General features: G+C 40.7%; 2 protein-coding genes across 2 annotated transcripts in view; both read right to left on the bottom strand.

Annotated features, from left to right (window-relative positions):
* Nucleotides 1-17290, bottom strand: part of TTN (titin) — a 379656-nt gene that overhangs the window by 268777 nt on the left and 93589 nt on the right. The window contains exons 45-54 of the mRNA XM_085645211.1: nt 7045-7323; nt 5847-6410; nt 5096-5377; nt 4718-4996; nt 1968-2246; nt 1590-1868; nt 1208-1492; nt 816-1094; nt 430-711; nt 55-333 (exon numbers count right to left, since the gene is read on the bottom strand). Of these exons, the coding sequence (XP_085501337.1) occupies nt 55-333; nt 430-711; nt 816-1094; nt 1208-1492; nt 1590-1868; nt 1968-2246; nt 4718-4996; nt 5096-5377; nt 5847-6410; nt 7045-7323 (3087 nt within the window). The remainder of the gene's footprint in view (nt 1-54; nt 334-429; nt 712-815; nt 1095-1207; nt 1493-1589; nt 1869-1967; nt 2247-4717; nt 4997-5095; nt 5378-5846; nt 6411-7044; nt 7324-17290) is intronic.
* Nucleotides 8190-12038, bottom strand: LOC146861133 (titin-like). Its single transcript, XM_085646478.1, has one exon. It carries the CDS (start codon nt 12036-12038, stop codon nt 8190-8192), a length of 3849 nt encoding a protein of 1282 aa, XP_085502604.1.

The following is a 17290-nucleotide window of genomic DNA, read 5'->3' as shown; positions in this document are numbered from 1 at the left end:
AAATAGTTTGATTAAAATATTCAAATATATAAAGTAAAATCTAAGCGTGCTAACCTTTTAACGTGACACCAGAACTGCACATGCAGCTTCCAACCTCATTGTAGGCCCTGCATTCATATTCCCCAACATCAGAGGAGTCGAACCTTATGATATTTAGTTTCACTAAAGCATCTTCCATGATTGTTTTATACTTTCGGCTGCTTCGGATAGGTCTGTTGTCTTTAAACCACGAAATATCAAATGGAGGCGTCCCCAGGAGCTGGCTTTCCAAAACAACCTCTGTGTCTCTGAGGACTTCAATGGGGTCGAATTTCTTGCTGAAAGAAGGTGGCTCTGTGGTGCAAAAGAGGGGGTTCCTTTAATTAACATGCAACTAAACTTCTTCAAGACATTGAACTTTAAGAAAGAAAGGGCACACATCACACAAACCTTTCACTGTGACAATGCTACTGCTGGAGTCTGTGCCGGCTTCGTTCTGTGCCTCACAGCTGTATTCACCACTGTCTCCCACACTGCAATCCTTCACTTGCAGCACTGCCTCCGAGTTCAGGAAAGATATTCTATGCTTAGCACTCTCTTTAATGGGCCTATCATCCTTAGACCAGCTTATCTTAATCACAGGCGTGCCAACAACTTTGCATCTCAGTTCTAAAGAATCGCCTGTTTTTAGCAGTTGCACAGACTCCATTTTCTCAGTGAAGGTTGCAGGTTCTAGGGAAGGAAAAAAGTTATTAAGACAAAGTAAGAGGCAGCTCATAAAGGGCTGAAGAGCTTCTAAGAGTGTAAGAGGCCAAAGGCAAAAAGAGAATGCAAACCTTTTACAAACAAGTTCGCGGTGCATGCAACAGCGCCAGCCACGTTGCTGACTTTGCAGGCATAGCTGCCAGAGTTGGACTGTTTCACCGCATATATTTCCAGGGTTGTTCCCAGGGCTTCTTTTGTGATGTAGCAGGTTCCACCAGTTGTCAGTTCTTCCTCACCCTTGAACCACTGTATGGAGAACGGTGCGGTTCCTTGGAAGGCAGCCTTCAAGCGCACGGTGGATGCAGGCAAGACCTCTTGTGAATCCGGTTTAGACGTGAAGCTTGGAGGTTCTACATTTCATGAAGAAGAAACATGTTGTAGGTATTCAGTGGGTACACACACTGTAAATTTTATCAGCTAATATATATCTGTAATGTTAAACAGCGCAAAAAGGGTGTCAAACCTTTCACTGTTAGAGTTCCGCTGCTTTCTTTACTTCCTGCAGAGTTTGTTGCTCTGCAAGTGTATATCCCAGCATCATTCATGTCTACTCTGCTGATATCAAGAGAAGCAGAGCCTTCTCCAAATGCTATTCTGTACTTTTCCCCTGTGATCTCCTTCCCATCCTTAAACCAGGAAGCGCTCATTGGCAAGGAGCCAGAGAGTTTACATTCCAATCGACAAGTTGCACTGACTATGCTGTCAAGACTTCTCAAGGGTTTGGTGAAAGTTGGGGGAATCGTGCGATCTGTTGAGGACAGAATTAGAAGTGGAAAAAGTACATTAAAATAAGGTTTAATTGAAAAATAAAGAAGAAATCTATGATTTGAAGAGCATATACCGACCTAGCACGGTAAAAGTAATCAGGCATTTCATAGTGCCCGCATCATTAGAAACTTCAAAGGTGTATTCACCACTGTCTTGCAGTTCGGAAGAATAAAATTTCAGGCATGCAGTATTGTTCTTAAAGCTGATTCTGTACTTTTTGTTGGACGCCAACTCCTTCCCATGTCTTAACCACCTCGCTTTCAGTTCTGGTGTGCCTGCAACAGTGCACTCCAAAGTGGCAGGGTCACCAGCAGTCACCTGGGTCAGTTCCGTTTTGTCGACTATTCTGGCTGGCTCTATAACAGAATGCAACAATTATCATTAGGAATGCCTGTCACCACATTCCCTTACTACTAAATGAATCACCAGCAGAGCTTAAGGGTTATAACACCAACCTTTTACTGACAGCTCGCCGAAACATGTCTGACTTCCAGCCTCATTTTCTGCAAGACACGTGTACTTGCCCGCAGAACTGGGCTGAACATCAGCAATAGTCAAAGATGAAATGCTATTTTCAAAATAAATTTTGACTTTGTCCATTTCCTTAAGAATCTCTTTTCCTTTCATCCAAGTGACAGAAATGGGCTCGGACCCTCTCACAACTGCCTGAAAAGTCACGGCATTTCCCAAGAACGCTGTTACATTTTCTATCTTCTTGATAAAAGAAGGTGGATCTGATTAAGGGAGAAATACAAAAGAATGAAAGGGAGGCTAGCAACACATTGTGAGTAAAATGCACAGCACCAAGTTGGCAATTCCCTCTCACTGGAATTATGTTAATCTTTTCCAGTCAAACTCAAAGCATCACAAGTTGCCATTCTCAGCCACACCGCCTGCTCCTCTCTCAGTTTTCTAAATGGTCTTCTCAGACTCATTCCTATCTTGCGGCATTCATTCCAACCTCATCAGTTACTCGCCAATCTCTTCTTGTGCCACCAAAGGATTTGCCCCTAAAATCAAAACAATTAACGTGCCACTCAGTCTTGATTTATTACACCTCATCAGCTGGTGCATCTTCTCTGTTTTGTTCCCTCCCTGCTTCCAAACAATCTTTTATCACATAACAAGAAGAATAGACACATCTAATGACACCTTCACCACCTGATCCTTAAATTCTTCATAAAGCTCAAAGGGTTATCTTTAATTTACTGGCATGCAGCCTTCCAGCCAATAGCCCCTGCAATCCCCCTACACTTTGGCTCTTGTAAAGTGCACTCCTCAGAGCTTGCATCTCCATTTTGAACTTCATTATCATCACATCTACTAACAGCCATCTCTCCTCAATCGTCTTCCTTTCAAACTTCTCAATTGTCTTTAGTACAGTTGTGCCCAACATAATATTTCCATCTTTGTACAGTTTGTGCTTTAATGACACTGCTACCTTAGCTCTCTTTCTCCTTTGCTGACCATTCCAAATCAGTCTCCAGGCATTCCTCCAGTTCTCCACCACACCCAGCACCAAAGAACCTTCTACATTGCTCAGTCCTTGAACACCCTAATTTTCTTCATTTTCTATCAGTATCTCTCCATTCACCTTCTGCTTCCTTGCTGAGGACTCAAATATTGTCTTCTTGTTCCACTTTATTACATAATTAATCATACTAATGCATCCTATTTCCACCCTTCTGTGAAACCATAGATGGGCATGCACCGCTTAACCCCACCAAATACAAATTACTATATGTCTCCTTATCTACTGCATCCGAGAACAATAAATGTCTTATCTTAAATCCCTATCTCTATTCTCAATCACCAATCTGGCCATAGCCAGGGATCCATTACGAAAACAAAATATGTCTTTTCTTCTTCATCCCTCAGAAAACCATTAGCCCATATCACCAAGTGATTAACATTTGCAATTGATACTACGCCACCTCACATTCCACTATCTAAAGAACAAGAGTAGTGTCCCTGTGCCCAGCAAACTCGATAACTGAACCAATCATCTCTACTTCATCCTTTCATTACTATTCCAGCAATCTTTTCTTTGCATGTCCACCACCACCTGCCATGCTCACATCTTAAAGGCTAGTTTAGTGTGTGAAAAAGGTGTCTCTACAAGTGCCTAACTCATGTGTCCACATCCATCCAAGGTGCTACACTGCCTATTTCCTTAAGAATCATTTTCATTTCATCAGCGTAATAGAAATTGGCATTAGCTCTTTCACAACTCCCTGAAAAATCACTGTATTTCCAAGGATGCTATTACACTTTCTATCAGCTTGATAAAAGAAGGTGTCTCTTATTAAGAGAGCACTACCATGTGCCCCTCCAGTTACATACTCAAGCCCAATCAATATATTTACCTCTACAGCTTTGTTCAGTTCTACATTGACATACTATAGGCCACCATACAAGCTCCACACCCTGAGTGAAATATTATCTGTCAAATATTAGCCTTTCCTACCATCCCTTCACTAGAATTCCCTCTTCACCTATGTGAGTTCATTCACCACTCAGTACACTGTCGGGATGGCCCACTAAACTCAGTGGAACTACCTTGATCATCTATAGCACACCTGCACCATATCAATAAAGGTCACCTTCACAGAAGGCATAACGTCTCAGCCATTTAGTCAGCACATGTTTAATCATCTACTATTTACCTGCCGACACCTCCCATTAAGTTTTTGATCATCATCCACTGCCACATTTCTATCTATCATTTAGTGTATATCCTGAACATCATCATCCTTGAGATGCTGACCAAATAAATTCATAACCAAATATCTAAGTGGCATAAGCCATCACACAAATAAAAGATACCAAAGTGTTACTTTCTTTTCGGATGCTTGCAAGGTTAATACTGGCATTAATGGATTTAAGTACATTAATGCAAAGTCCAGAAAATACAACTTCATAAGGTGAGATGGCTCGTTGTTCACTAATCCACAAGCGTAAGAGGTACAACGTTTAGTCTCCACTAGCCTAAATAAAAACTTGTAAGATCATTTACAGGTTACTTTCTCTCAAACCACCCTATCCAAAGGGCAAATTAATAGCAACCCAACAATTTGTAAGAAAGCGAAAGATAAAGCCATTGAAGAATGTTGAGAAGCTGGCTAAAGATGAAGACTGTCCTTCCAGGAAGAATACGTTGGTCTTCAAAATCCGCAGTAAGAAAGAGTTTCTCTTGAATACTAACCTTTTAGCCTGTATGTTGCACTGCAGCCACACTTTCCGACTTCATTGGCTACGACACATTCATATTCTCCGACATCTGCACTATTGAATGAAGAGATTTCTATGCATGCGAGACCCTTGGGCGATGTAAGTCTGTATTTTTTACTGCTTCGTATCTGCTTCTTGTCTTTGAACCAGTTAATTTCAAAGGGTCCAGTCCCGGCAATCTCACACTGAAGAGTAGCATTTGATCCTCTAACCAGTTCTGCTGGCTCAAGCATTTTGGTGAAAGCAGGTGGTTCTATAAAATCATTAAAGTGTCAAAACATGGTTAATCTCTGTTATCCATTTATTTCTATCCCAGATAAAATAGCTAAAGAGCAAGTTAAAGCAAACAAACCTTTGACAACTATTTCAGTGGTGCAGCTGTCACTGCCAGCATCATTAGTTGCTTCACAGGAGTAGTGGCCACTATCATCAACCTTCATGTCAACAATATCTAGCACCGCCTCAGAGTTGATGAATGTTATTCGGCGCACTTCACTCTGTCTAATTTCAGTGTTGTTCTTGAACCAAGTGACATGAATAGGGGGCGAGCCTTTAACCTTGCACTGCAGGCGTGCTGACTGCCCCTGTCTCAATAGAAAAGATGGATCCACCTTCTTCAAAAAGGAGGGGGGTTCTATAGAAAGATTTTAAAACAGAAAAAACTAGAGTAAGATTCATATGCACGTAAGGATATCTGCAAACGTCAACACACAGAAGGAATCTACGCTCACACTCATCCTCAGTATAAAATGAGGTTGCACCAAACCACACAGAAATTACATATAACAAGAGACAAAACAGTGGAATTTGTAAAGGATAACATACACCGTCAACATTTTGAATGGAAGAAGATGCAAACCACAACTTGGAAGGAATGGAGTCTCCAGAAAAGACAGCATAAAAACATGAACAGATGTTGCAGATTGGTCTAATTCTTACTTTGGTTCTTTAAAAAAGTATACAATTAAGTGATATTTCTTGAGATGTCATTAGCAAGCCTATGATCAAACATTGGGAAACTAAATAAAGTTGGTAGTGTTTTAGAGAATACGTTTTGTGTGGGTATGTGGCTGTGTGTGTCTGTATTTGTAGTGCAGCCTTACCTCTGATGGTCACAGAAGCAGAGCTGGAGCTGCTTCCAGCATCATTGGAAGCAGTGCACACGTAATTTCCAGAATCTTTAAGTTTGGCCACAGGAATTTCAAGAGAGGCCACTTTGTCTTCAAAATAAATCTTGCAATCTTTGCCGTGCATCAGTTTCTGTCCATCTTTGCTCCATGCAACGGTGACCTTTCTGTCTTCATCCACTTGGCACTCCAGGCGGATGGTTTTGGTGACAGTCGAGTTCAGGTTGACCAGCTCCTTGATGAAGTATGGCTTATCAACCACGGTAAGCTCAGCTTGGCAGATATCTGTTCCAAACTTGTTGGATGCCTTGCAAGAGTAAACCCCCTTATCAGAAGTGGTAAGATTAGGGATCTCTAGTATGTGTTTATTGTTGGCATCCAAGATTTTACAGTTCCGCGAAGATGGTATTGCAAACCCATCTTTCTGCCAAACAGCATCAATAACTGGAGTCCCTGACACTGTACCCTGGAATTTTGCTGTCTTACCCACAAAAGACGTAATCGACTCAGGTCTAGTTATAAAATATGGTGGAAAAGCTTCTGTGAAAAGAAAACAAATCGCAATATTCAGTGTAAATGAAATCAATGGGATTCATAGCATTTTAAATAAAAGAAAATAAATAAACAAGATGAATTTTTTTCATTGGCTTATAAAGAGTAATGAAAGCATAGGTCAAAGTGGTTAAAGATAGCATCATCGGATTTGTCTGACGTTGACCTGTAATCAAATGATTAAAGAGTTTAAATACGACTAATATGGTGATTATCCTTTCCAGTATTAAAGGCATGATTATGCAATATATGGTCTGTAAAAGCCATTACTAGCCTATTTTAGCAGAGCAAGTCTGCTGTTATTCTGCTTGAAACAACATCAAATGCTCCCTAAGAAAGAGTAAGATATAACGCATTTTTTCTGACACAAAAAAAGTCGCAATGCACTTTCGTGCTAAGATAGGTCTAATACAATACTTTTCTAGCATTATGCACGAGAAGAAAATTTTACCACACCCAAAGAAACCTATAGTTACTTACACTGACATATCCCTAAGAATATGTTCACTCTGTAATAGATATTCCAACAATGTGCCATGTGTAAGCGTTCTTGTATAAAGAAGCCTGGAAAAAACATTGCCATGAGATCACTGGCAAAGCTGTCCTATGGACCTGTACTCACCAGACACAGACAGGGTCGCCGTACAGCTTACGCTGCCGTAGGGATTCGAAGCTTTGCAGGTGTATTCTCCGCAGTCCACGACCTGAGGTCTCAAGACCTCCAGGGTAGAGAGGTAATTTGTTGATTGCACTGAATGCTTATCACTCTCATAGACTTCCCGGCCAGCCTTGTACCACTGGAATTTAACATTAGATGCGGGTTCAACTTCACAGGTGAATTTTGCAGTATGTCCAACAGCGACTTCCAATGATTCAATTCGTTTCCGAAACACAGGTACAGCTGGAAAAACAAAAACACACAAAAACTGAGAATGAGTCTGTGTGTTCATTGTTTTAACAATATGGCTAGGCAAGCAGCCAAACAACTGGAAATTAGATAGGTGATTACTGTTGAACAAACCAGGTCAGTGGCTGAGGAAATGAAAGGGACGTGGCAAACCAAGTACACAATTATTGTGCAGTGATCAAACAAACAATTGGTGGTATTGGTGTAGTACCCAGGGCCGTCCCACTATATGTTGGCGTACTGCATTTTTTTACCTCCTTTTTCATTCATCACAGATCACTTCAGGACCTCATATTGGTGATGTCTATAGAGCTCCTTAGTAAGGGGCACTATAGGCAAGCCCGTATGAGGCCTATGTATAGAAACGGCCCTGACATACATACTATTATGAACATACATGTGAAATTCATCTCTTGTTGTGCTGTAAAAAAAACAGGTTATGAAGAGTTTCATGAGGTTATACAAACAATGTGCAAACAAGAAACACCATTATCAAAATAATGACCAATTAGGGATGGAAGTGCTCAAACATGCCTCATTCCTAAGTGTAAAAAATCATATGAGCAATGGACAAATGAAGAGGATTTGTCATAATCAGATTAAAGAACTGGAGACTATCCAACTGATCACAAGGAAGGGTGAGTTTTAATACAACCTATGGTGTGTTAAAAAATTAACGAGCTGTGCAGAGAAACGTGAGAGACTGTGAAAATGGCTGAAGCAAGACTCTAAAGAGGAAGGCACAAACATTTCATGATTGTGGTGATACAATAGCTATCTAGACAAAGGCCAGTCTGTGATGTGATGTTGTTTTTGTGTTGATATACAGACATGTTTATATGATTAGTAAATTAGTGATACTAAAGTGTGATATTTCCCATAATCCAACCTCTTTTTACTACAGTGAGTTTCGCTGAAGTTGTAGTTTTTCCACCATCGTTCAGTGCCTCACAGGTATACTCTCCTTGATGAGCATCCATCTTTACTTTGTTGATCACTAATGTAAATATGTCATTGTGTTGTAAACACTTAAACTCTTTGTCTGAATGCACCAGTTTACCCTCAAAGTACCACTTCACGTCCTGTACGTTAGAGATTCTAGTTTCCATGCTGAGGGAACTACCTTCCTCAATAGCAATATCCTGCAATTTTCTAAATATATTTGGTCTACTCAGGGAGGATTCCTCTGCAAATTCATCCTCACATATTTCTTCCTGTTGATCTCCCTTTCTCAGAATTTGCAGTGGTCCCTCACATGGGAGGCATGTCAACTTAGCATCAACACTGAGCGCAGTACCCCCCACATCTTTAACTGGTGGTCTCTCTGCTGGAATGCTTAACTCTACCTTAGGAGATAGCTCATCAAAATAAACTTGAGATTCTTTAGTTATTTGAGCCTGTTGGGGAGATGGAACAGCTGTAGTCGATCTAACTCCTTCTAGTACTAATGGTATTTCTAACACACTATTAGCATTCAATGCTTGGACAGGAGAACTTGAAGTGTACACTTTTTCGGGCCTAACAATTAATCCCAGTTGTATTTGTTCTGCTAATAACATCTGCTGCTCTTTGTAAATGATGGCATGCAAAGCAGCCCTGAATTCATTCTTCAGATCTGCTGTCTGAGGGTACAGCTCCTGCACTGCTAACGCTATTTCTTGGGCTGCTGAACTCCCTGTTCTAGTGAGGTGAGTGCAGATTGAATATGAAGGCTCTTTGGTAAGTTTAACCTTCTTCTCTTTAACACTGTCTGCATCATCTAGATGTTCTCCTGAAAACATACATTGTTCACTTATCACCGCAGATCGCTCTGGACGTCTGGCTTGAGATTTCACATCCATGCTAAACGGCCTGGGATGCTGACACAAGACATTTTCTTCTTTGGCTAAAACATCTATTTTCTCTACCTCATTTACCATTAAAATATCTCTGTTCTGTTCTGTTAATGTCACGTTTTCTGATGGCATACTTGTTGAGTCAACTGAATGTGCCTCTTTGATTATCTGCTTTTCCTCCATCATTACGGAAAGTCTTACTGACTGTCCTTCCTGTATCCGGGAAGCAAAGTCATGCTCAGCTGCTTCTATAAGAACCGTGCTTTCTATGGGCACCCCGCAGTTCCCAGTGAGGAGAGCTTGGGAAGGGATTCTCTCTTCATATGTGGTTTCACAGGCAACAGCGTCTCTGCTTATGAAAAAGTCAACATGTCCTTGGTTTAAAGGCTGGCTTTCAATGACAGTTGCCACAAGCAAATCACTTGGAGGGTCTTCCTTGCTCAGAGCTGCTCTCTCAGCTCCCGCAGCTGCCTGTATATGTTTTTCTTTGGGCAAGGGTATTTCTTCCATTATAGTGCTAATGCATTTTCGCAGCGGAGCCTCATGTGATTGCTCTGGCAGAACGCTGCTTATCATTGTTTGAAGGACTTCAAATTGCTCAGAAGACACTTTGATCTTCTCTTCTGTATTCAGGGCCCAATTACGTATTTGCTCTGATTTATACAACGCCATTTGAGATGGAGGTTTTTCAAAAATCATTATATCTTCCTTGGCCAAAATGTCTTCTGAACTTTTGGTTGGAAGAATGAGAATTGAAAGGTGTTCTGAGGAGGGTGAGATGTTGACCTCACTATCTAGCGGGATCATCCAATCATTGCTTTCATGTGAGATAAGGTTGTGCACTGCTACGGTCAAGGGGTGGAGTAAAGTTGTACTTTTGCTGATGTATGCTTTGTTCTCAACAGGAACGTCAAAACTGAAAGGCTCTTCTCTGGTAAATGCACTTTGACCATTGAAAACCTGCAAATGCAAAGGCTGGTGTGTTTCTATTTGTACATTTGCAGTAACTAGTTCATCTGAACTGAGAAACGCCATGGCCTGCTCTCCTGTGAGCTGCATATTCTCTTCTGTAACAGAAATGGAATTCGTAATCGCATTTGGGGTTAGCACCTCAAGTACCTTGCCAGATTGGATAATGGCCAATGCCTCTTCCTTATGTGCCATTTTCTGAGAATCATATACGGACACATGCCATTCTTGTGGTTCTTCTGCACATATGTTCACTTTAACAGGTAAGTCAATAGCAGGTATGACTTCTCTGTGAGTCTCTGTTAACTTGAGTTGCTCTACTACCTGAACAGATTGGACCAATGCATTTTCTTCCTGCAATAAAGAACACTTATCTACCTTCGGCATGTCTGCCACCAGTGGTGTCTCCTTCGGCAGCTCCTCAAATCGTTCAACTTTATAAGTGCAGAGCATATGCTTCTGTTCACACACTGAAGTCCCAGTTTTTACATCTACATCGGTAAGTGGTACAGCACTATCACGTGTATGCTTTTCTTCAGCAATTACTGGTGCCAGTGTGGATTTGTCCTCTCTAGAAACTTTGAGTTGGATGGTCTCTGAGGCTTCATTCTCAAAGTGCCGTTCTTTAACATCTTGTCTGTGCTCCACCACAATGGGTAGGCGCAGATCAGGCATGACATGCAACGCCAAAGCAGACAGCTCTTGAATGGGCGGGCTTGCAATTGGTTCAAGATGATGCTCTGTCAGGCCATGGTCTTCTTGGACCTCTGGACTAGTAAAAACCAGAGGGAGTGCTTGTTCAATCTTGGCAGAAATGGGCAGACTTTCCATTCTTTGAGATTCACGTTTAAGCATCTCATCTGCAAGTGTGCTTTCTTTACTTGTTGATTCTGACAAGTATAACCGATCCTCTAATTGGTAAACCTCCTCTTTTTGAAGAGAATATTTGCCCTCTGTGCGAATTGTGTATAACATCTGATGTCCATCCTGCAGATCGGCAGCAGCATCTCCCGGGAGCTTCACAGCATATATGCGTGATTCCGTGGCCTCCTTATTGACAGATTTCTTGTATGATTTTGAATCACGTTTTTGATACAGCCGCTGTTCTTTTTGGATAAGTATTCCAGTGGTGTCTTTCAACACAAGCAATTCTGCAGTGCATGTTGCCTCTCCCGTGGTGCTCTGTGCTTTGCAACTATACAACCCACTATCTTCAGTGTGACAGTTTTTTAATACCAGGGATCCTGCACCATCTGCACCATGGAAGATGGTGCAAAATTCACCATTGCTCAGCTGGGAGTCTCCCTTATACCAGTGGACTTCTGGGGCTGGCTCTCCTAACACCTTATATCTGAATATGGCTGCCTGACCCTCCACACACTTGGTAGATGTAATCTCTGACACAAACTGAGGGGGGCCCACGCTGGACTTGTACTCAGCATGTCTCTCTGCTGACAACCTTTCTGCATGGTCTGGATTCACCTTCAGATAAGCGCTGCAGGCCGTCTCTCCGTATTTGTTGGTGGCAATGCAACTGTACTCACCCTCATCTCCTAGCTTTGCATATGGGATAATTAAACTATACATATCCACATCAAACACAAATTTATAATCTGCTGATGGTATCAATCTCTCTCCATTATAGAGCCAGAAGATTTTGGGCTTAGGGGCACCAGTGACGACCACGGACATTCGAGCCATGTCACCAACATTAACTTCAATAGAGGAAGCCTGTCTAATGAAAAAGGGGACTTTGCCTTTTTCATTCGTCATGGCAAGTCTGTCTGGGTAAACTGGAGATTCAGGCATGAGTTCAAGTATTTTATCTGTGTGGGGCAACTGAGATCCGCTGTTGAGGAGGTCAGCTCTGTCTTCCTCTCCAGATATAGCAAAGCTAGCAGACATGTCTGTATGGGAAAGAAAGTGTTACAGTTTTACCTTGTCTACATATCAATTATTCAAAAACAATCAATACAATAGAAAAATGTGAAGTGGAAAATTTCTTGTCAATTGCAGCGTTTGAGATGAAATATTGACAAATTACTTATCATCGAAAAATATTGTTCTAAAAAACAGTAGGAATTTCACATATGTATCTATATGTTTTTGTGAAAGGTGTCTGGATTTTCAAACATTAGTTAAAAGCACAGTTTATGTTTTCCTTGTCTCAAATGGTCATATTTGAAGCTATCATATGAAATGTCAGAACACAGATCCTCTATGTCAGTTCTTGGGCTGCTGTATCTCTCATGCTCTATGGCTCTGATTACGATTGGCCTGAAGCAGTATCCCTGAGGCGCGAAGAGAGAATAAGGTTTCAGGCCATTACAAGTGGGATGGTTTTTTTGCACCTGAGATTAGTGGGTGTGATTATACCAATAATCCTGGGTGCTAAAACACTGGGTCTGGTTTTGCCAGGTTTGACTGCACATCTAGTACAACCTGGCTGGACTGGTGTCTGAACAGGATAGGTGTTGGGGCAGGAGAAGAGCATGCTTCTGCAGCACTGGGGGTTGGGGGGAGGCAGGAGCTATTCACCCCACTGCAACATGCCACTACTCAGACACACCCTGGACGGACCCTGGTTCCACTGCTCCCAGCAGATGGTAAATGACAGTGGTGAACGCATTTGAGAAAACTATGAGGTTTTTCACCAGGAGAATCCAGGTCTGCTTAGTTAATCACCATTCCAGCCTGGGTAACGTTTAATTGCATGAAGCAGATTGTGTCTGTAAAGCTGTGCCAGGTGTACTCCTGGGAATGTCATGTGACATATTGCCCAGGCTCCTATTTCCCCAATCCATAATTCTACATAACTTACAATTATAAACATGTGGGCAATCAAAATGTACTTGCCAGGCTACTCTCAGGCTACCCTTAGAATACTACTGAAAAAGAGAATAAACTATAGCAGTCTAAGGTTAAACAGCGGGCAGTAAATATTATTTAAAAGAATAGCGTAACTCAATGCCAGGATACCCGTGGGGTGATAGTGCACTTTATGAGTTTATAAGTTTTAAGTTTTGTATAACATAACATAACATAACATAACATAACATAACAGAAGAGTGAGTCTCTCTTTTAGAAAGAGCTAAACAATTCCAAAAATGCACTGCTCCAAAGATAACTGTTCTTGAAAGGCGGAGTCTTTTAGTACAATTACCACTCCGTTTGGCCCATCTGCGTCATTTAATACCCCTATCTGGGCAAGTGTAAGTCAACGTTTGTGGCCCCTGCATCAGCTGCACTCCTGATCCAGTATCATCAATTGGTCAGGTTCAGTAGTTCGCAGCAGCCCTGTATCCACAGCAGGGTTGTGTTATGTCACCCTTTTCCATCAATGTTCAATGTTGCTGATGAGGGAGGGGATTACTCAATCGGTTTTCCCTATTTACCAGGAAACAGTGGAAACCCAGTTGGACAGAAGGTCTTGGCTACCAAGCACACAGGACAATTGATTTTTGAGTTATGGAAGCCAAACCATTTTTAAGCCTAAGTGCAACTGACTCCCAGTTTAGGCCAATAAAAATTGTCCCCAAAAGACGCAACATGGACGAGAGTTTTGGTAGTAGATATTAACACACTAAATTTGATGACCCCAGCAAAATCCAAATCTACAGCCATATTAGCCAACTGGTGAAAACTAACAAAATTCTACCGCTTAAAACGCAAGAAAATCCCATTTTAATCATATCAATGAAACCGATTTCCAGTCCATGGTCTAGGAAATATTGTTTTTACAGATTGGCTCAGAACTTCAGTCCATGGCCAGATTTCCTAGTTTCACCTTAGCCCAGTAAAAGCAGCATATCGAGCTGCAGCCAAGTGTGTTTTAGAAGTGATACAGTGTACCCATGTAGCCCATTGACCCTGACATTTCCACTTGGTGAATTTAGAGGCTAGTCCACACAACTCTCCACCTGCCTTCCCTAACATACATGCAAGAAAGAGTGAATTTCTGGAGGGTCTAAGAAATACATTAAGTAGAGATTTGTGGTTGTCTTCGAAAACCCAGAATTTAAGTCACATATCCTACTGAATTCTAGTCATTTTTAGGTTTTGCAATTTCCATGTAGAATAAGTACTAGTTGACAACAAACCTTTACCACTGATCTTTTAGTTAAAAATCAGTTGAAAAGCCCCTGATTTTGTTCTGTTTCTGAGATTTTTACTTTTTTCCCTGTATTCAAGCATAGTTAAGTAGTTTCAGACCACATGTGCTAATTTGCTAATTTCAAATGATTATGTAGCTCTTTGTTGCAGGTGAGAGATGCTGACATTAAACAAAACCGAAAAAGTAAATAAATACATGTTTGTGCTTCAGTTGTCTGACAACTGGTGGCATACCAAAAAGAAAAATCCTTGAATATTGAGGTGTAGTTAAATAAATCTTTATTTATTTAGAAACATCTATAAATACATCATAAAATCACAAACAGAGGAGCAGATCATGTACAATAAAAATTCACTTGATAAAGCAATACAATATGATATGTTTTCCTATGTACCAAGCAAGCAAGCATATTTTAGACTGCACTTTAAGACGCAGAAGAATGGCAATCGCCATATTTCAGTTTATTCTCAACGGGGTGCATGTTGGCAAAAGCAAGTTAGCATTGCACTTTATAAAGAAAGTGACCCAAAGTCAAATATCATATTTCAAAGGAGTAGTACACAATTGATAACAAAACATACCTCCACTGTGTCTTTTACTAGGACAGCCTAATGTAGGAGAGACAGAAGACATAAACAAAAGCCAAAGTATGTACAGCCATGACCAACTCTACTACTCTAGTTCTCATCAGGGCACTAAGCGAGATGCTTGCGGAATATCCAACATTAAATATCATGAGATAAATGTGCATGCAATGATTTCAAATTAAAGCAGATTTTTCTTCTGCAAAGCCATGTTTGTTATTTAAAAACATGACCAGTTTGCAGGGCTAGCGAACTGAATTCAGTCACTCATTGTGCACAAAATCAACTTTGAGGGCCAGCTTTGAATAACAACTGTATTGGGCGATCCAGAGGTTCTTGGGGTGACATAGCACCTGCAAGTATACTACTGCATGCCTTCTTTCACCTCGGCATTGATGCTGCCCACCAGTCCAGCCCTCATTGAGAGCTATCTGCCTCTTATTAAAATATACTCATGTCTAACTAACTCTCCTGGACAAACTACTTTTTACTCGACTCTCCTAACTTCCTCACAACCCTCCATATCGTCACCATCTGTCACTCCATTCATATTTTTTAGCTTCACATCACAGATGTTTCTGCTGCCTTTCCCATCTTATGCTCAACAAATATTACCTCTTTTTCAGGTCATTATGACGTGCAAGGTAGGCATGTGTGCAGCACATGGTAGATTAATCGCATTTAACATAGTCCACCCGGGCAAGAGGCAGCTGCCCTGTCCAGCCACTGAGGAAAGGAGTGCTTGGCAGTGACAGCACTGTCCCTTCACTCACCTCCCAGTTCTCACCCATCCTAGGCATGTGTTCACACCACTATTACTAAACTAATCAATGGATCACTTGCATAAAAAATAGGCACCAAAGGATTTCCTTCACAATCAACTTAAAAATGGTGCATCTGCGACTTTATCATTTCTCTATAAACAATATTTATCCTACACATTGCCTACAACATACTAACAGATATTAATGTTTTCACAAGTAATTAGTTACAATAAATACATGAAAATAAAGAAAGTGTTACAGGCATCCTATCATGACCTTTACAGTATTTTCTGTTCTGACAAAACAGACAGGGGTACATTTTTGGGACCTAGTTGCATAGTCGGAGCCCAAACACGTGGCCTGTCACACCCTCCCTCATAGCTCAGATCTAAACAATCTATTCTAAAATAGACATTGCAAAAACTTCTCAACAAAAGTAAAAGCAGGTTATCTGAAGAGTGATCGAAAACGCAACATCAAATTTGGCTTTTTATATGTGTATTGTACACAAAATCAACATATGGCCATTTGTAATCCTGTTTTTCTTCAGAGTGCTACATTATAGGGTCGACACTAAATGGGCCAGGAAAAGTGAAACTGCCCTCACAGGATTAGCCCACACTTGGTAATCCTATGGCCCAAGAGTTTAACATAATATTAAACATCAGAGAGCAATAATTCTCCCAATTCTCTAATGGTGTGTGCATGGCGCTAACTTTTTGGATTTGTTCTTTAAAGAGGAGTGATGTAAATGATTTTGCTTTACTGTGCAAAGCCTAAAAAAAAGAGGAAGTGGGTAAGAACTTCCAAGGCCCTGTGGGCCAGCAATGACCCAATAACAAGCCTGGATCCATCAGAGAAAGAGAAGATGGTGATTTAAACTTTGGCACAATGAGATGCTCTTCAATTTGATGGAAGAGGAGCTTAAGAAACATCACCTTTCAGTGCCATTTTGCATACTTTAAACCAGGCAGCTGTTTGCGAGTTTCTCACTTTGGGGACGGTAGTTGGCTAATGGAACAAAATCAGAAAAAAGTAAAGTTTTAAAAATATAGGTTTTTAAATAAAATAGAGTATTGTTTTTTATAATGTTACAGCATGACCACCTAAATGTTTGGGAGGCACTGCCCGTAAGATTTGTACGTGCACAGATTACACTTACATCATTGTTATATGGAAATACAATGATGCATTTGGTGTAATGGAACTATATCCTATACCATTAATAACTATAAATAACTTGTTCATATAATACTCTGTTGGTAATAGAAAGCATGGTCTTTCTTTAGAATTAACATGATTGTATGGAACTAGGGCTAATAAATTATATACAGTTCTAAGACCGGATTACATTCTCATAAACATTGGTGGATTTGGTTGTGAGACCTCATTCTTTATCATTTCATTTTAAAATGTAGTTATTATATTTAAATAATATTTATTAATGAGTGAGGCATATGCATATTTCTTTAAGTGACTCGGCTAACGAAGAGCTTATCTATAATGAATGTGCCTGTCTGGTTTCCCTGTCTGCTCAAGAGTTGTTGTTGCTCTTGTGAAATTGTGTTTATTTACACAATTATACTAGGTGCACTTTATTGAATTATAAGGGAGCCAGGTCATGTTCATTTATAGATAAATATGGTTAATGTTAACCACATGCTTTTACATACTAGCAATGACTTTAGAGCACCA

This window comes from Triturus cristatus, chromosome 3_1, assembly GCF_964204655.1.
Source record: "Triturus cristatus chromosome 3_1, aTriCri1.1, whole genome shotgun sequence".
Taxonomy (NCBI): domain Eukaryota; kingdom Metazoa; phylum Chordata; class Amphibia; order Caudata; family Salamandridae; genus Triturus; species Triturus cristatus.
Note: the sequence above shows the minus strand (reverse complement) of the source record. Positions and strands in the feature narration are given on the sequence as shown.